The 20,161-nt window shown below is 38.4% G+C and overlaps 1 protein-coding gene across 10 annotated transcripts in view; it reads left to right on the plus strand.

The window, feature by feature from the left end:
* Nucleotides 1-20,161, plus strand: part of kif1b (kinesin family member 1B) — an 83,076-nt gene that overhangs the window by 41,403 nt on the left and 21,512 nt on the right. For 7 of the 10 annotated variants that reach the window (XM_017487413.3, XM_017487416.3, XM_017487415.3 and 4 more), the window contains 11 exons: nucleotides 862-941; nucleotides 1,930-2,036; nucleotides 2,584-2,667; nucleotides 3,137-3,317; nucleotides 3,530-3,602; nucleotides 14,020-14,113; nucleotides 14,254-14,402; nucleotides 15,421-15,599; nucleotides 15,904-16,041; nucleotides 16,836-17,087; nucleotides 19,211-19,329. In XM_017487413.3, coding sequence (XP_017342902.1) covers nucleotides 862-941; nucleotides 1,930-2,036; nucleotides 2,584-2,667; nucleotides 3,137-3,317; nucleotides 3,530-3,602; nucleotides 14,020-14,113; nucleotides 14,254-14,402; nucleotides 15,421-15,599; nucleotides 15,904-16,041; nucleotides 16,836-17,087; nucleotides 19,211-19,329 — 1,456 coding nt within the window. Of the gene's footprint in view, nucleotides 1-861; nucleotides 942-1,929; nucleotides 2,037-2,583; nucleotides 2,668-3,136; nucleotides 3,318-3,529; nucleotides 3,603-6,289; nucleotides 10,601-14,019; nucleotides 14,114-14,253; nucleotides 14,403-15,420; nucleotides 15,600-15,903; nucleotides 16,042-16,835; nucleotides 17,088-19,210; nucleotides 19,330-20,161 lie in introns of those variants that run through there. The other 3 variants (XM_053686550.1, XM_017487420.3, XM_053686552.1) reach the window with 2 other exon arrangements.

The raw sequence follows: 20,161 nt of genomic DNA on the forward strand, positions 1-20,161 counted from the left end.
GTGTAGACATGATAAAACATGTCTCATGTCTTATTAAAGAATGTTAAGAGGGTTAATTATTTGTCTGAGATAATTGTCCAAATTAGCTAACTGTTAATACACTGACAATACATTTCTAGTGCAAATCTAACCATGGTCTAGATTATTCTCTGAGGAAAACATTTTGGAAAATGAATTGTATGGCATCAGTGAAATGTGATCTCCCGGTGAACTGTGAATGCCACTCGGGAACATCACACTAGCTCTAGTCATGATTAGCGTCACTGTGTCTGGAGAATCTGACAGCACAGATTCTTCAACCTTACAGAAGATTAGCGAAGGATGGATAATGAAAATAGGGTGAAAGAGTGGTAGGTGTTTGATGGCCGTTATCAGCTATTCTTAATAACTCAGTTTTCCCAGTTAGCTTAATACATAGCTCCTACATAGGTCCCTCTCTTCCCCTCTCTATCACCTGTCTGTCATTAATATGTTCTCTAAAGCGATCTGATTTTCTCCATTTTGATTTAATTTCTGTTCTTTGACTCTTCTTTTTGTCCCCCCATTGCCTCCCTTAACTGGGTTGATCCTGCCAAATAGCTTTACGCTGAAAGGCCTTGTGAGCTCTTTGCTGACTTTAATGGGGTGTTTTCCCCAAAAAAGGTTGGTGGTTAAAACGTAGACTCGTGATTATGCAGTAGAAGTTTAAAATAGGTATGCTTTCTATAATCCTGTCTAAAAGTAGCGCTGAGTTTGTACATCACTAGTATTCCTCCTGTGCACTTACTGACAGAACTGTCTCAGGTAGATTCATGAAATCGTGTATCTCTCTCTCTCTCTCTCTCTCTCTCTCTATCTCTCTCTCTCTCTCTCCATCCACAGACCCCTCACCTGGTTAACCTGAACGAGGATCCTCTCATGTCAGAATGCCTGCTGTACTACATCAAAGATGGAGTTACAAGGTATGGAAAACAGTCTTTTTGCTTGCTCATTAGCTGTCTTCTTTAGATTCACACACCTTCAGCTTTTTGGTTGTTGTTTTTTTTCCATTTCACGATCCCAAAAAATAGTGAAACAGTGGCTTTGTGTAGGATTCACTGGGTCACGTTCTATATTTTAGCATATTCATAAGTCATTATAAATGTGCTTATAATTCTTTGTACATTGGTAATGATTCCTTGTAAGAAGGATTCCTTGTAAGAAGGTAATGATTCCTTGTTTAATCTTACAGTACTCTAATAATGCATCGTAAAGCTCTAATAATGGGCTACAAATAATTCATTGATGGCTTATAATCATGTTTTACAGCACGTTCTACCATTCATTATAATGCCATGTGGTATATTGTATAATTATAAAGCAACTATAATACTATTAACAATTATAAAACGGTTATAAACATTTAATCTCATCATTCCGTGCCTCCAAAACTGACATGAATGCATGTATTTAACACCTAAGATAGCTTTGTATCCCTTCAAGGTTCATTAGGTGCTACATACTGTATGTGCACCCTTGTCATTTTTGGATGTTTTGGAACAAATTAATTAAATTATTACTATTTATTTTTTTAAGGAATAGTTTAACATATTCACTTTACTTGAAGCGCTAAGTGATGACATTTTTACTGTCTATAACGTTTTTATGATTGTTACTAAATATTACATTTGACACTTGTGTTACAACATGATAATTATGTCACATTATCAGAACTTTATGAGCCAAAGTTTATATGCTTACAATGAATTATTACCTGCTTTCAAACGATTATAAGAGCAGTTATAATGATTTATGGATATGGGCTTCATAGAAAGTGGTACCTTCTGGTTATTTATTTATTTATTTACCGTACTTCACTGTCAGACTGGACCGTGTTTCCTGGTCAGTGCTACAGCTTTACGTATGTCCCTGTAGACCAGCTAGCGAGTGATTGCGCCTCTGTGTTGACAGGGTGGGCCAGGCCGACGCAGAGAGAAGGCAAGATATTGTTCTGAGTGGAGCGCACATCAGAGAGGAGCACTGCATCTTCCGCAGCGAGCGGAACGCCAACGGAAACGGTGGGGTTTTGCTGAAATCACACCATCTGTTTGTTATGCAAACGAATTTAGAGGAACACTCAGCATTTTTCAAGCCATGTGCCGTGTCTGTCGTGTATCTGTGATCATCACAGGAAAGAATTTCAGCACATTTCTTGATTCTGAGAAGTGGAAAAAAAACCCCAGAGAAAACCAGTTTGATAGAAACTCATATAATGGAGGTGTGAGGGAAGTTCTAAGAGTTAAGAGCTTACTTAAGAAATACTTATGAGTGAAAAATTCCTTAAAGTGTTGTACTACTGAAGTATTTATTTAATGTATCATCAGCCTATCATCTTTAGGATTGTTTTATTCAGATGTATCCTTTGATTTGCATTATTTCTAGCTGTTGCATCTGAAATTTCAAAAGGTTAAATGTTTCTTTGATTAGAGGATAATGTGGAGAGTTAGTGGCTTCTACACCAACATTGTTCTGAGACTCATTTATATTGCAATGTGAGCTAATTGAGTCTAGGCTGATGTCCTGGTGCTGGGTTGTGACTGAATGACTTTTCTGCTGACTCTGTAGTGATTGTATTGCTGGTGCCGTGTGAAGGCTCGGAGACGTATGTGAATGGCAAGCGTGTGAACGATGCTGTGCAACTGCGCTCAGGTAAGTCCTAAAGCCTTCACTCACTACACAGTGCTTCTGTATGGAGCATAGAAGGAATAAAACACCATGAGGCTTGTTGTTATTGGAAAATAGTCAACACTGGGTTGGTGTAATTAACACACTGAGGTTGGTTATTTTCCTATAACAGCGTATTATATGTTAATAATAAAGGTCTCTTTACAGGAAGCATCACCATCATCAGCTCATTTTTCCTTGTTCATAAACAACCCAAGTCCCGGTGAATGAGTTGTTACTATAGAAATGATAAAGTATTAGAACGTATTGATATTAACCTATGATTTGCATTACTGAAGAGCTACTCTTCTAAAACATTCATCAACACCTGACCAGTCCAATTTGAGAATTCAAGAACACTTTATGACCTTGTTGGTTATCAAGATGAGATATTCCACGTGCTGTTATGGTGGTGCCAAAACCCAATGGCGGTATTGCCTTACTCGTTTCTCAGGTAATCGTATCATCATGGGGAAGAACCACGTGTTCCGCTTTAACCACCCTGAGCAGGCGCGAGCTGAGAGGGAGAAGACACCATCAGCTGAGACGCCCGTGGAGCCTGTGGACTGGACCTTTGCCCAGAGAGAACTTCTGGAGAAGCAGGGCATTGACATGAAGCAGGAGATGGAGAAGAGGTACCGCAGTGCCACCTGGCCATGTTGGCTTTAGGACAGAACTCGTAGCACAGACCTGATAACACTAATCATTAAAAAACCACTGCAGTGTTGTGTTATAAAATCTCTGTCTATGTTTAATGCTGTGGTAATCCTGGCTGTTATGAATAGGAGATATAAGATGAAACGGAACCGCTTGCTCATGATTGTGTCCTGTACTATATGGTATCTAGGCTTACAGAGATGGAAATCCTTTATAAAAAAGAGAAGGAGGAGGCTGATCAACTGCTTGAGCAACAGAGACTGGTAAGCCTGATTCTATGTGCTCTCAGACTGAGTTGCATCAAGAAAGACTGATTTAATCCAAGTTAAATCTTAAAGTTTAATCTGCACCAAATTTGTAAGTTTGCTATAAAATAATAAGTATTGCTTTTTGTCTAGGTTTTAGCTTATGAACAATTTACCAATATAGGTGATCAAACTTTGGATCAACTTTGGCTCTGTTAACTTGACTTCAGGTTAAATTTCAGGTTCGGATTCATTTTAGTCTTGCACCTGAGGTGGATTTAATTTCTGAAACGCCATATTTTAGAAAATCTAAATGTTCCTAAATGGAAAGTCTATTGCTAGTTTTCAATGCAAATGATGATTGATTTCTAGAGAAGTCGTTGCTGTTTACGTTTTTAGACTAGGGAATGCATCATGGTAGGCAACTGTAATCCAATGTAAGGGTTTTAATAGATGACGAATATTTTAACAAACTGATTGGTTAAATAATAATAATAAAAAAAAAACCTAGATGAACAACTTGCTGATTAGCTTTGTTGGTGCAACCAATCTTCAGTCTGTTGTTTTTTTATTTATTTTTTAAATATTTTTTTAAAGTGTGTGTGTTTCGGTTGTATTAATATTTGGTATTCATTTGGGAACCACTTTTAGGTTTTTTAATTTGAAATATTGCTTGTGTTGTCCTATTTTGAGGACAGACTTTGAAATAACAGTGTGCTTTGTTTGAGGGGAGAGATGTGCCATTCTGTATTGGTGGCCGAGTGTTTTTATTTATTTATTTATTTATTTATTTATTTATTTATTATTTTCTCAAGTTGCTAATGTTAGTAAATTAATAAAAACGAACACCCCAGGTCTTCCTCGTGCTCTGATGAAGTCCAACCAGCACTAATTCTGCACTCTGAGCTCTGACACCTCAAGATTTGTGTGTGTGTGTGTGTGAGAGAGAAACCCTTTTTCCCAGTGCATGGCTAAACCTCTTTGCATGGAAATGAAATCCATTCTGACTGAGATAAAGAGGTGAAAATTACATTTACCCACTCTATTCCCGACATAGTTAATATAGCAAGATAATAGATTTTTCAAAGTTTCTCATTACAATTCCTTTTGTAGATCTGAAGAACTGTATCTTGCAAAACAGCATCAGCAGAAGAAAAAGGATTTGCATTTGATATAATTCAATCGAAAACTTGGTTTATTTGCCCTTGTATTGACCACAGTGGTTTTGTAAACAAATTACAAAACGCTGGCCTTTTTGGTTTATTTCAATTTTGTCTAAATGATGTATCTTGTGCTTTTAATTCTGTTGCTGCCTTTGCATGGTCTGTTTGTAGTAGCATGATCTCTTAACAGTACAGTTTCATTTCCAAGGTGTGCATAGAGCCTGACGTCAGTGGTCGTTGTCAAGCAGTGTTGTTAAGCTGGTCAACTTTCTGTTGGCTTTTGATTTTGCTCAAATAGTTTTCTGTTCGTTTTGTTTGAGTTCGCTGGTTCTTCAATGCAGTTGCTGACGTCGTCAACGCATTGTGATAATAACCCAAGATTTCTGCTGTAGTTGATGAAGGCTAGTGACAATGTGGTTTCTCATTGAGTTACACACATGTCTGATCGAACATAAAGGGCATGTGCTTGAACACAGTTATCTGTGCTGGGGTCCTAATCAATGATGACAAGCTCTCCAATGCTCTGGTGATCTCATCAGAAAGAATCACACCAACACATCATGGCACTCAGACATGACACACTGCACTCATATCCCAATTGCAATTATGCAGTCATCATCTGTCTCCTGTTAGCACCTTTGCTATCTGGCTACGATTTGTCCTGCACTCTGCATACTTGGGAAAAAATGAGAAACTGCATTTTCTCTCAACTAACTTCTTAACTGTAGTGGTTGAAATCGATGCTTTTAACTTCCTTCCAGCCTGTCCTTCCTCTCTTTTTCTCTCTTTACTGACCCATAATAAACACGCAAGAGTCTTCTAACCCACTGCTAGAGCTGTGTCAACTCCAAAATCTCCATCAAGGACTTCAAATGAGGGAAATGCTCCAAAAATCCACTGGCTTTCTTTCTGCATGCCTCTGAAGCATGTTTCTGGTGCAGTTTCCAAGCACACAGAATGAAGAGGAGATGAGCAGTCTGTTAAAAAAGAATAAAACAGTCAACCAGAGCAACATCTGTCCCCTTTTTGTTGGCGTTTTGATCATATCATGATTACGTTTAATACTGATCTGCAACTTGGGAACACTGTGTACATTTTATCCTATGTAGCTTGTAAAAATGGTAAGATTGCTTACTGGAACACAGCCTTTCAGTTTGACAATGCTTAATAATAATGAAATACGTGTAAATACCAAGCTTTTGGTGTTGGAACACCACATTTTAGGAATTCACTTTTACATCAGGTAATTTACCTATTGATGCAAGTCATGATCAAAGGTATTTGATATAACTGGTAAATCAACTTGGCTTTATTTGCTAGTATGGTAACGATTTTTCAATGGTAGCCCTTTTTTTATTAAACCTCGCCTAAATTTAAACCCCCTTTCAACAAATTTCACAGATGCAAAAGTTCCCATTTTGCAGATCATCACTCGTATCCATTCCTTACAGAAAACATTCCTTTTCATTTGAATTCCTCATTTTAATTTCTCCATTTTGTTCCGCACTTTTTTGGTTTTGTTTCCTGTTTTGTTCTTTAAAGGACGGAGACTCTGATAGTGGCGATGACTCTGATAAAAGGTCATGTGAGGAGAGCTGGAGACTCATCACCTCTCTGAGGGAGAAGCTGCCTCCCAGCAAACTCCAAACCATAGTCAAAAAGTGTGGCTTACCCAGCAGTGGCAAAAGAAGGGAGCCTATCAAAATGTACCAGATCCCCCAGCGCCGTCGCCTCAGCAAGGATTCCAAGTGGGTGACCATCTCTGATTTGAAAATCCAAGCAGTCAAGGAAATCTGCTATGAGGTTGCTCTGAACGATTTCCGCCACACCCGTCAGGAGATCGAGGCTTTGGCCATCGTGAAGATGAAAGAGCTGTGTGCAACATACAACAAGAAAGACCCCAACGAGCGAGATTCCTGGCGAGCGGTCGCTCGAGATGTCTGGGACACAGTGGGAGTCGGGGATGAGCGAATCGAAGACGTCATCACAAACGGGCGGGGTGTAAACGATATGGATGAGCTGAAGGTGCACATAGATAAGCTGGAAGATATCTTGCATGAAGTGAAGAAGCAGAACAACATGAAAGATGAAGAGATCCGAACCCTCAGGAACAAGATGTTGAAGATGGAGAGGGTGCTGCCTTTGATCTCTGCCGAGGGCCAAGAGAAGACTGAACCCAATGGAGCCATGAGGCCCCGCAGTTCCAGTGAAAGCATGCCTCCATCTGAAGACAAAGGTGAAAATGAGCAAGGTGACGATCAAGTAGACAAAACAATGGGTGACGATCCCTCGTTCCGGCGTGGACACATGCGCTGGATGCGACAGGAGCAGACACGACTGAAGAACCTCCAACAGCAAGAGATCTCCAAGCAACTTCGCAGGCAGAGTGGCCCGCATCGCTTCATCCCACCTGAAGACCGCAAGCTGCGCTTTCCTTTCAAAAGTAACCCCAAGCATCGCAACTCTTGGAGCCCTGGCACGCACATTATCATCACAGATGAGCAGGTGATTGAGCTAAAGGTTCCCAAAGAGACAGTGCAGGAAGAGGATGTGACCGAAGAGGTAGAGGAACCCAGGAGGCCGGCAGCCTCCACCCATGCATATCCACCTCTTCCTAGCCCTTTAGGGCAGCACAGAAGCAAAGACCTGGAGCAAGGCCTAAGCCAAAGACATAACCAAGGCCACAGGAGCCAGCAGCCCCATGAACGAGGCCGCAGCAACTCCTTTAACAGTAGCCAGCGGGCCTCTGGCTCAATGGAGTCCCTGCACTCTGGGGACAGAAAGCAGCAAACTGCGCCACAGCAGGCATTTTACCAGCCGCGCTACAACCAAAGTCAGCCTCATGCTTACCTTCAACCACATCATCAGCAGTTCCATCAGCCCTGGCACTACAACATGGATGGCAGCTACAACTACCACCAGCAATACCCTCACAACCACCAGCAGCACCACAACAGCTTTCAGACACCACCCCGCATGCGCAGACAATTGTCAGCCCCTAATTTGAAGGCGGGACGGGAAACCACAGTGTGAATTGGAGCAAGGTTTCCTTTTATGTACTGAAACAAATAGCACTATTTTTGCCACACCACAGACCTACAGAGACAACACACAGCATTGGACAGCTTGTCCTCATTGAATCAAATGGCCAGGCATGTTTTTTTTTTTTTTTTTTTTTTTTTTTTTTTTGCAGTCGAGCATTGTTTTATTCAGTGGTTGTTCTAAATTACATCTGTTTGTCTAACAAAAGTATATATTGGATATTGGTGATGTTTTTTTGTTTGTTTGTTTTTTTTTTTTTTTTAGGTTAATGTTATCCTCCTTATTAAAATGAAATTCTAGAAGTGTGCTACACTAGTTTTAACTGGTTAACTGCACCAGGAAGTTTTCTGAGCCATTTAGATTATTTAGTAGTTCCCCAAGTGTTTAATTGTTTAGTGAAACTTTCATTGGTTAGTCAAGCATTGATTATTGGATAATGTATTTCTACAAAATATTCTACCAGGTCTTTTTAATTTGCTCAGTTTAAATAAGCCCCAGCACTGTTTCTCAGTTACCTCTTGCAGTTTAGCTAAATAGGATTTAGAGTTGTTCTGCTGCTTTTCACCACATATTTCAAATCCTGAATAACCACTACTCTGCTATCATAACAGACCTATAGGGGTCATTACTTGAATTTACCGTTTAAGTGGCACTACATTTGCTCTTCATCCTCCATTTTTGTGTTGGAAAATATGCAACTTATACATTTAAAGAATGCTGGAATAACTGTTTGAATGTGTATGAACTAGACCTCCAGAAATGTAGCTAATGTCCAGATTTTCCATTTCAAGGAAATTTACAGTTGTAATGTATTATGGGTCATCTTGCATTTTTTAAAAAAAAATTCTTTTTAACTAAAGAATGAATTTAAATGTACTGTAGGTTCAAAAAGCCCTGATGTTTTCAAGAAAGGGTTGAGGTGGTTTTTAGAGAGTGTTTTGAAAAATGAAAAAAGAAGTGCCTCAGCAATATGTCATTTAGTTTCCTTCTGATTTTGCCTATTAACTATTATGGAAAAACCCATTTTTAAGATGTATTGATGGGTGGATCGATTTTTAATCACACACAAAATGTGCATGTATTGGTGCCTATTTTGTTTACCATGATTTTTTTTCCCTTGCTGCATATATTAGCAATCAATGCAAGTCTTTTGGTAAAGTTCAAGTTTTAGCAGTCTTTTCAGAAGAAAAAATTTTTTTTTCTGCTGCGTGCTTTGCTTCTATTGGTCCTCGCGGCTGCATGCTACACTCTAAGCTTCAACGCAAGGCGGGTATGGGGTGGTGGGGTTGTTTGGGAGGCATTACGTTCCCACAGGGCCAGAAATGGTGTTCTAGAACGATCCTTTGCTCTGTGCATATAAACAGAATCACAGTGCTTCACAAGAGCAACAGTGCTTCACAAGAGCACTCGAGGGTTCAGCCCAACTCCAGCCACAGCTCTGCATGATCAGAATTTCATTTACTTTCTGGTGGGCCGAATGTGTGCTCTGAACCATGAATGCACAGACAGGGGTGTCTGACGGGACTGTTGCCATGGTTTCCTGGAGCTCGTTTTAAACTTCCAAAGGAGATGAAGAGCAATAGTAAAAGGAGTCTATGCATATCTTTTGAGGGAACTTTGAAAGACAAATCAGAATGGACGTAGTATACTCTTTTAAATTATATGTCAGAAGATGGTTGTAATCTTGCTCTTTTAACTAAATCTATCACAAGTATTACAACTCGTACATAGATCTCTTACTGTCGGTGCATAGCTTTCATTCGAAACTTCAATGAGAATAGTTGCATTTAGGAACGCGCCACCATTTACTTCAACTGCCAAGCCACTGTGTTGTCTTGCCTTAATATTATTATGTAATGGTGTGTTTGCTTCCTTCGCAAAGCACACATATACCTAATTTGACTATACAGCTTGAATGTTTCTGTGTGCCAGAAAAAAAGGCCAATTTCAGCAATATAACGGTATAGCATTGACCTTCTCACTCCAACTAAACTGTAAGTGAAGATACAAGAAGAGTAAACTCAATTACAGAGCTCTTCCTTAACTGCCTTCCAGTGTAGCACAAAATATGCAACGGGAATTGCTTGAAATTTGCTATAGTGGGTGTCTCACTTGTCAGAGAGACATTGTTATTGTTGTTTTCAATGACTATTGCTCCAGTTAGGAATGTTACATAGAACATAAATGGTGCTGACAGCAACTCCAGCTATCATAAACAGCACTGAGAACAATTTATAGGATGAAATAAACTGGACAATGTATATTGTTCTTTTTAAAAATGACCTGTCAGTTTGTCTGACCTGTGTTACTTTATATGCAGTGGTTATATAAAAAGTGCCTCCAAATGGCCATGTAAAATGACGTTGCTTTTTTTTGTTTTGTTTTGAATCAGCATTTTGTGCAACTTTGGTGTTTACATGATTTTGCTGGTTTATTTGGGATAGCCGTGTCACATTGTAGTCCATATTGAATGTCAAATAAAAAAAAAAAAAAGGCAAAGTTCTGACTGCAGGTTCTATGGACAGTCTTGAACCTAGTTTCTGATGTTTTAAATATTCTACTCTGTACATTATTGATTTTATTTTTCACATATTAACACACTATTTTCTTTCCACTGAGTAAATACTTATATAAAAACAGTAGAAAAAATATATTGGTTCTCTGTTAACAAATAATGACCTAAAATAACACCATTAGTAGCATATGGTAATTATTTTCACCCCAGTACATGTTATTCCTTGATTTAGAGCTGATTAAACTTGTGGCAATATGTAGCGGGAACATGTACATTAAAAAAAAAATCTGCACTTACACTGGCTCTTACACCGGCTCTTACACCTGTACTCTGTACAGCATGCTTCTCTAGAACTCACTTAAAAATCGTTTATGGTGGCACTATTTGAATTGTTCTCCACTTGATATATCGCTTTGCTTGTATTTCCTCATTTGTAAGACGCTTTGGATAAAAGCGTCTGCTAAATGAATCAATGTAAAGTATATTTAATATCAAAATATTTCATTCGAACACATTTCATTCGATCTGATAGGGGAAATAATACTATGAGCAGATAGTTTATTACCCTGCAATTTGCACACAATTTGCATCCACTTCTCTTTAGTTGGTGATGACCTAAACACTCAGTGCTTTGTTTTCAGGCTATCCTGTTGTCATAGGCTCTTGGAATCACATTTATTACACAACTTACAGTGCAAGAGAGAGATGAAATTGTTATATATTTCCCTCAAATACCCTTATGAACTTTTCTCTACCTAAAGTGTCCATTTACAATTTGAAGGTGTATAAAGTTTTGGAATGTGTCTCTCTGGGTTTCTTGTATAAAGTATTACTTATTACTGTAGTAAAGAAGTGCTAGAGCAGAAGAAAGGAGGAGTGTGTGTGTGTGTGTGTGTGTGAGAGAGAGAGAGAGAGAGAGAGAGAGAGAGAGAGAGAGAGAGAGAGAGTGAGTGAGTGAGTGAGTCTGCATGTGATTAAAGCTCTGCTCTGTCCTCTGAGCAGTATAGCAAATGCGATGAGTTTGTTGGTGATAACTTCATGTGTGATGAATCATGAGCAGCAGGCAATCTGTAGCCCCGCTCATACCCACGGCCTTCCTTCCTAATCCGCTATTTACTAATGATGAACAGACTGTGGTCAGGTTTATGTGCGTGACGCCAACATGAGCCATGATTTTTCCTTTTTTTGTTGTTGTTTGTTTTCAAGAAAAATTACATTAATTTTCTCTTTTTTTATAACAAGAACTTCATAGATCCACTCTTTACTAATGTTTCCTAGTTTGAGGTAAGTACATCCTGTATTTAAAAGAGGATTCCGTAATTCCTAAGGCAGCTCTAATGCTCTAAAACTGAGTGAGCCAGAGCAACTGACTGCAGATCAGATAAATGTCTGAGTAGGCATTGTTCTAACAGATTTATAACTTTAGAACTGGTTTTATCTGTCAATTTGTGACTCATAAATCTTCTGTTTACTTTATTTAGCTAGTGGTCTAATGTTCCCAGTGAATATGATGAATATGAACTAAAAGCAGCTGAAATGATGAACATCAAAAATATTTCAAAATCCTCTCAGCAACCTTGCCAGGTCAACACATTTGGTATATGGGTAGCATCTGAAGTGAACATGAACAGTTATTAAGTTTCAAAGCATCGCAGAAATCCTGTAAGAATAGCACATTAGCTATTTGGCCTAGCATTTATTATGAGCATTTTATTCGGAGTTGAAAGTCTTCTCTGAAATCCTTTCAGGTTAGCATGTGTTAGCTACTTGGGTTGCATTTTTAGTGAATTCAAACACTCATTTTGACTTTAAAATCCAGTCAGGTTAACAGCTAGGATGTGTTAGCTAGCATTAGCAGTGAAAATCAGGAACATTTATGAATATGACTTTGGAATCCTGTCAGGTTAGCTCATGTTGGCCATATAGCTAGCATTAAAATAACTTTTTTTTTTTTTTTTTTTTTTTTTTTAAAACAACAACATTTAAACATATATAGAAATTGTATGTTTACTGCATTTAGCTGGTGGGATAATGTTAGCGGTAAATATCAATGTGATTTAAAAAAACAAAACAAAACCTTAATAATAATCCTGTCAATTTACCACATGTTAACTAGCTTGCTAGCATTTCCAGTGAAGATAATGAACGCTTTTCAGAAATTCTTTCAGGGTATCTGTGAGTGGTTACAGATCGCTAGCTAGGTAGCGAAAAAAGTTTCTGAATCCTCTCAGAAAATCTGTCACCTTAGCACATGGCAGCTCATTGACTGACTGACTGACTAGCATTTTCACATGAATATGAATATTATGAGTTTAATATCCTCTCAGAAATCCTGTCTGGTTAGCATGTTAGACATTTGGCTAGCGTTAGAAGTGAATATAAATACTTAGGAGTTTGAAAGCCTGTCAGATTGTTGACTAACTTGCAGTGAACATGAACATTTATTATGAGCTTAATATCATCTCCGAGATTCTGTCACGTTAGCACATGTTAACTGTTTGGCTAGCATTAGGAGAGGATATTAATATTCATTATGAATGTAAAATGCTGATAGAAATCTTGTCAGATAGCTATCTGGCTAACAATGCATGTATGAATGGACTCTGAGATACTCCTGTCCAATCAGAACTGTTCTCATTTACATATATGAACTCAGTGACACATGTGGATCTGCAGACATACCTCACTGCTTTAGTCCCTACTTATTACACATGGCCGAGTGCGTTCATAAGAACAGTAAAGGAGGCAGTCTTCGTGTAAATCAGGAATACTGATGTAAGCTGCTAGTCTGCAGTAAGAGACTTTTGTTACTTGACAACACAGGATACTCATTTTATCCTATTAGCTACTTTTGATTTCCGAGCTTAAAGTCAATCACAGAACACTTTTACACATGGTCATCTTCTCATATTCGCTTCTCAGGGGAGAAAATCCAGCCTCTGTAATCAAAAAGAAACAACAAAGGTTGTGGACCTCCAACATCCAACCAATCAAGACAATGTGGTGTCTCTACTTGCTTGTCAGTAATTTTGCCTATCAATACAGAAGGCTCACGCTTTTGCCCTAGGTGTATCAGCTGAGACTGGGTGTTTGCATGTGTTCTGGTGCAATGACTTTGGAGGAAATACTAAAGGGAGAGGCTGTATTTGCTTACATTTTAGGGTTAAAAAAAAAAAAAAAAATTATTTATGCAACTAGCATCACCTAACTTCCAACAAAATCTCTGATTATGCCTTTAAGAAAACAACCACGGAACCCTGACTGATGAACGCTTTAGTAATACCCTCTTTTTCACCTCACTGCTCAGTTTATTATGGTTGATGGATGGGTTACATTCAGAACTGAGATTTGTTGAATGAGATATTAGAGCTGAAATTTATTATTTGTCGATTTTCCATCCTTTAAAGTGCAGAATTAGTGCTGGAACCCAGTACAGTAATACGAAATTCACTATATTCATTTTCTTTGATTTCAAAGCATGTAACGTTGTCTTCATGAGTTAAAAATAATGTGTTGCTAAAATGTGCAGTTGAATCGGAATATAGTATAATCAGGACTGGAGTTTGCTCGATTTACATTTTAATTTGGGAAGGCAGGGGACTGAAGAGTGTATGAAGATCTTGCTGAGTTGGTGTCCTGGTTGGAACATCTGTTCATACCTGCAGCAGCGTGTTCATGTTCCTTGTCTGCTATCCCATCACACTTTTTCCTGCAGGTCTATGAGAGCAAGCTTCAAGAACTACAAAAACAGGTGGAGCAGATTGCAGAAACTCCTGATGAGGAGGAGGAGGAAGAGGAAGAGGAGGAAGGTAAGCCACTATGGAAATGTCATTAGTCTTACTGACTGGAATAAACCATTCAGAGCTGTTATACTGCTAGTGAGTTCTTGCCTTGTAAATCAGTTACAGTATATAGTTCAAATATTTGCTTGTCTGTGTTTTCTCTGTAGTGCCATGGACACAGCATGAGTTTGAACTCGCTCAGTGGGCCTTCAGGAAGTGGAGGTACCACCAATTCACCTCACTTAGAGACCAGCTGTGGGGCAACGCAGTATACCTGAAGGAAGCGAATGCCATCAGTGTGGAGCTCAAAAAGAAGGTACAAATCAATCTAGTCTTTAACACGGGTCTGCATAATTGAATGTCCAGATATTTTGCTTCTGGTATGATGCCTCTGTTTAAATATGAGTTTTTGTTGAGTAGGTTAAATAAAATATTCCAGCATTTTTCAACCTAGTCTTTTTCCTCACTCTCTGTACTGAATGGAAAAGCCCTTTGCTCCCAAGTCACTTAGAATGGAGGGCTTAGGATGAGACAGACATGAGAGAAAGTCTTACCAGTCGTACCATGTCTGAAATAACAAGCTAGACAGATTTAGGATATTTTATTAAGCGTTCCATGAAAAACTGCCCTTAGACTTCTATTGTAGGTGAGCTCAGTGTCAAAAGATTTCTTTTGATTTCTTAAATAATTAAAACTATTACCTATGCCAATTACGTATATGCTAGAGATGTAGTATATACAAATTAGCTTGAAAGTTCCGGTGTCTTCCGTAAACTCAGAAATGTATGAATAGCATAATGTCTTACATAAACAGTATAATCCTACTAAGAGAAATGCTTGGACTCAGATTAATGACAGAAGTTCATCAGTATTTACTGATGCTTTCATTTTAAGTAGACTTTCAGAACAGCCCAGCAAAGCACAGGGTCTAAGCTAAGCCAATTTCTTCTGAGCTTTGATTTACTGGACGACTTGGGCAGCATATGGATAGGTGATAAATCAGAGTGTTTAGTTGTGAGCTGTAAGAGAGCAGTCTGTAGGGTTTGTGTTTGACCCCTCTGCTGTCAGGTCTTCAGTGATTTACTCTTTGATTATCCATAGTGTCAGGCTGCTGCAGGCGGTTTTTGAACGGGGGGGTTCAGACTCCTCCATTTTCTCATGGCGCTCTTCTCTATTTTGGTTTCACCCTTCCTTTAATTTATGTGCTTTCTTTTTCTACACTTGCTGTATAGCCTTAAAAGGCCTTTGCAGCAATCACTAAAGGCTGAAATGAGAGTTTAGTTTTTCGGCTGTTTTCTTCTCTGACACTTGTCTAACTCTCTCCCCCTTTGAAGGTCCAGTTCCAGTTTGTGCTTCTGACAGACACGCTGTACTCCCCACTTCCCCCTGAACTTTTGCCTCCCGAGCCGGAAAAGGAGCGTGACTCCAGGCCTTTCCCTCGTACTGTGGTGGCCGTGGAGGTCCAGGACCTGAAGAATGGAGCCACTCACTACTGGTCTCTGGAGAAGCTCAAGTAAGCCCTAGGCCACCAGCCAGCCTGCCTTTTGTTTTATAAAGCAGACTGCTGATTGAGATCTTTTCCTCATAAAGTCTTGACTTGACATTTTACTGGACTTTCAAACCAACCACACTGTAATTGCCTGAAAATCAAGGAAGCTCCATTTCAGCAGAACTGTCCCTGTGAATTAAACACAGAAAACATGTGGTGTTTTTTGTAATGGTCTGTTTGAATGGCGATTTGCTCTTTCTTTGAATACAATGTAATGTAAGCTCTTGGAGGCGACTCCTGATCGGGTTGTGTTTCCCTGGTCCTGCAGGCAGAGGCTGGAGCAGATGCGAGAGATGTACGACCGTGCTGGAGAAATGGCCTCCTCCAATCAGGAGGAAGTGGAGGGGCCCCTGACCGGCAGTGATCCTTTCTATGATCGCTTCCACTGGTTCAAGCTAGTGGGAAGGTATGTTATTAATGCTTAAACTTATAGTGTGGCTTTAGGCCTGAAACAACAGTATTCACTTGAGTTGACCGAATATGTATATGCCATATTATTAAAATTAAACCTTCACACTAAGGGGAAATTTAATCCCAATTTTTTAAAAATTTATTTTAATGTGTGTGTAAAGTGAGTTATGTGATGATTGTATATGGATGAAAATATTCTGATGAAAGTTTCTCTTTAGGAATTCTTTCTCTTGAATCATTCATGATTATTTTGTTTAGTTCACTCCCCTGAGGCACCGCACACCCAAATACTATAACTCATTTATTACATGATGTCTGAGGCCTTTTATTAGGAAATCATTTCATTTTTCAATCCATTTGTCATCTAGGTTTGTGTATTGGGTATTCATTTTTTTTTTTTTTTTTACTTTTTTTTATTTATTTATTTTTTTACTTTTTTTTGTTTTCATCACACATATTTTGTCATAGTCATTTTTGTATTTGATTTAAATTCTTGTTTTGAATTGTCATTAATCATTTACCATTTGTTGTTGTTGTTGTTTTTTGTTGTTTTCTTTACAAGATGTTCCTTCATTCGTTTCTGTATTCATTTTGCTAAAATATTCAGTGGGCATTGATTTTGTATTTCCATTCCATGATCATTTTCCTAGCTTAAGCAGACGGTCTGTGTTTGAGTTTGTGGTTTACCAGTAATGTCATTCCAGTTTTCCTGTGTAATACAATAATTGCTGCATAGCAGTAAAAAAAAAATGCACTCTGCTGTACAAAAACAACTTGCACTGTATTTAGCTCACCAATCTTCCACGGCTGCGTGAATGAGCACCTGACTGACCGCACACCCTCACCCACCTTCTCCACGGCTGACTCGGACATCACCGAGCTGGCTGATGAGAGGCAGAGCGAGATGGAGGATTTCGTGGACGACGAAGCTTTCGTGGACGACACCAGCTCGGATGCGGGCACCGAGGAAGGCTCAGACATCTTTAGCGATGGCCACGACCCCTTCTATGACCGCTCGCCCTGGTTCACTCTCGTGGGCAGGTTGGTGAGAGGGGAGAGACGGAGAGAGGGAGAGAGCATGCAGCTCTGCGTCTGCAGATCTAACACACGTTGCAGCACTTTAAAGAGTGTATTTCATTAGCGAAGACATTTCGTTATTTTAACGTAACACAATATATGTGTGTGTGTATATGTGTATATATATATATATATATATATATTATATTATATTTATATATATATATATATATATATATATATATATATATATATATATATATATATATATATATATATATATATATATATATATATATATATATATAATGTGCATTAGCTGTTAGTGTTTATTCACTATTAACACTCAGAGAAAAATATGCTTTTTGGATGGATAATGCTTATAGATTTCTAAAGAGGTTCTACTTGAAACCTACTTGTAGGGTTGCACATACAATTTTACAGGGTTTTCTAAGAAAGACAAACTAAAAAAAAATTCTATACCTTTGAGAGTGTACTTTTAATAAAACACTGTTATACCAATTGACAAAATTATATGAATTCAGTTTTATAATAATTTACTTAATTATATTAAGTATATAGACAGCCTACCAGTCGAGGAGGAAAACAGCGACTTCTCCTTAGGAAAAAATAAATATTAATATTATACGATCTGGCATTGTCTTTAGACATATCAAATTGTTCAAGATCTCAAAATTAACTGGGAGTGAGTGTGGATTGTACTGATCAGGAGAAGCTTTAAATCTTACAGCAATCGGTATAGGAGCGACTAATATTTAGGAAAGCAAATTATTGCTTTAATGGAGCTGTTTGTGATTTTTAGAGCCCTCTGCAGCCTGAGATTTGACAAATGGTGACAAACGTTCTCTTTCTTCTCTACCAATCTGATCCCACCCCCTTTCCTGAAACTACGTGTACCTTATGAGTTCCATTTTTAAGTAAAAGCATTCGAGCGGCGCAACTCTATACAGGTCACAGATGTGTGAAAAGAAAGTATTGGTGAAATTTGTTGCATAGTAATATTGCAAATCACTGCTTTTATGAAGTATCTTTAAAATGATATAATAATAATAATAATAATAATAATAATAATAATAATAATAATAGGTTTAGAAACACATTTAAAAATGACATATTGCACCTTTAAAGTTGACTTGCATAATTACATGAATTGCAGTTTGAAAACTACTTTACAGGCAGGTCATGTAGCTTCTTGACACTTGTTTTGATCAGAGGAAATGGACTCGAGCAGAGCTGGAGTAGAATGTAGAGGCTGCTGTCTGCTCTCCCTCCCTCTGTGCTCAAAGCCTGTGTCTCCTCATACCATCTGAGCACTGACTGCATTAACACCTGCCACTAAACACTCATTCAGTTGCCTTTTTGTCCTTTTTAGTTTTGTGTGATGTTTGCTTTTGTCTATATTAAACACCTTTTTATTTTGCATAGATTAATTTCTTTATTGCTGTTTTTGTATTATTGTTTAATGTCTGCATCAGTCTGCTGTATGAGGGTGAGGGAGACAGAGACAGGCAGAAACAGGAGGGGTGTCTGGGTCGACGCAGGGGCAGCAGAGTGACGCAGGTCCATTTACAATGTCACTTGCTGCTCTGCAACGATAGCTTCTCTGCCATTTCAGCCTTGAGGCTCTGTTGCTGCGCAAAACAGCACTATTTGTTCTCATGCTTTGGGAGTTTCATGTTTTATTTGTGCATTGTAACTAAAAGCAGACTGAAACTTCTGTATTGTTTGGTAAACGTAAATTGATCTTCTTTTTTCTTATCATTTTAATATCACACATGATGGGTCAAGCAGGAGACTGAGAATCTGATATTCAGACTTTGGGGGGGGGGTTAAAACTATGAACAAAAGTTTGTGCACTCAAGTGTTCTGAAAATGAAAATGCCTAGGTAATTTCAGATACTTTATGTCTAGTGCTCTGTTTGGAGTTTATCAAGTGCATGTAGATCCTGCTAGGTGTGAGTCACCTCCAGTAATACTAAGCATTTGGTTCCGAGAAATGAGCTTGTGTATATACCATCCTAATACATCAGTAATTTTCGTGTGTGTGTGTGTGTGTGTGTGTGTGTGTGTGTGTGTGTGTGCGCATGTGTGCTAGCGCATTAATCATGATTCTACTCCTTCCTTAGAGCTTTTGTTTACCTGAGTAACCTGCTGTACTCCGTGCCCCTGGTGCACCGTGTGGCTGTAGTGACAGAGAAAGGCGAGGTGCGAGGGTTCCTGCGTGTGGGTGTCCAGGCCATCGCAGGTGAGAACTGATGAGAACTGTCGTTCACGACTTTTCACTTGACTGAGACTGAAAAGAAAAATCCGCCTTGCATATTCATCTTTATTATTAATGTGAACTTCTCTGGCATTCGACATTTATTTCTATTTATCTAAAGAGAGAGGAACAGCAGCGGTTATTCCTTTAGTGTGTCAGGTAAAGGAGTAATAGTCCTAATATTAGTAATATTAGTAGTAATATTTTATAGTATTTAATAATAGTAATATTTAATAGTAATATTTTTTTCATTTCTTACTAGTACAAATAATGTGGAAAATTATGCAGAAATGATTTTTAAAAATTGTTTAAGCTATTGTCTCAGATTATATTAAGTATATTAGGTAGTGCGGAGGGTGGCGTGGGGGGGGCTTCAGTTTGCAAACCTGCCTTCCAGTCCAGAATGTTTGTTTGTATTTGGATTGACTTCTTGTCAGTCATTTTATAGACACACCCCCAATCCCCAACTAGCTTATAGATAACCTTAAGATGAACATATTCATTCTAAAGCCACAAAACTTTCAATTCGATGCCATTAATGGCAGAAATATAATTGCTTTTGTTTAGTATATTTAAAGCATACTCTAACACGTACTCTTGCTCTTGCACGAAAACAAAGTTAGGATCCATTTTTCTGTCATGATTGGGATTCATTTGAAATGAATGTAATCAATGTCTGGTTTTTTTATTTTATTTTTTATTTTTCCCTCATAGTACTAATGCAATCTTGGCATCCTTGGTTCAGGTACTAAGGTCAAAATTATGATAATTGACACTAGATTCAAGTTATCATTTCGTAAGTGGTTAATATTACATC

The sequence above is a fragment of the Ictalurus punctatus genome, chromosome 15 (genome assembly GCF_001660625.3).
Source record: "Ictalurus punctatus breed USDA103 chromosome 15, Coco_2.0, whole genome shotgun sequence".
NCBI classification, from domain to species: domain Eukaryota; kingdom Metazoa; phylum Chordata; class Actinopteri; order Siluriformes; family Ictaluridae; genus Ictalurus; species Ictalurus punctatus.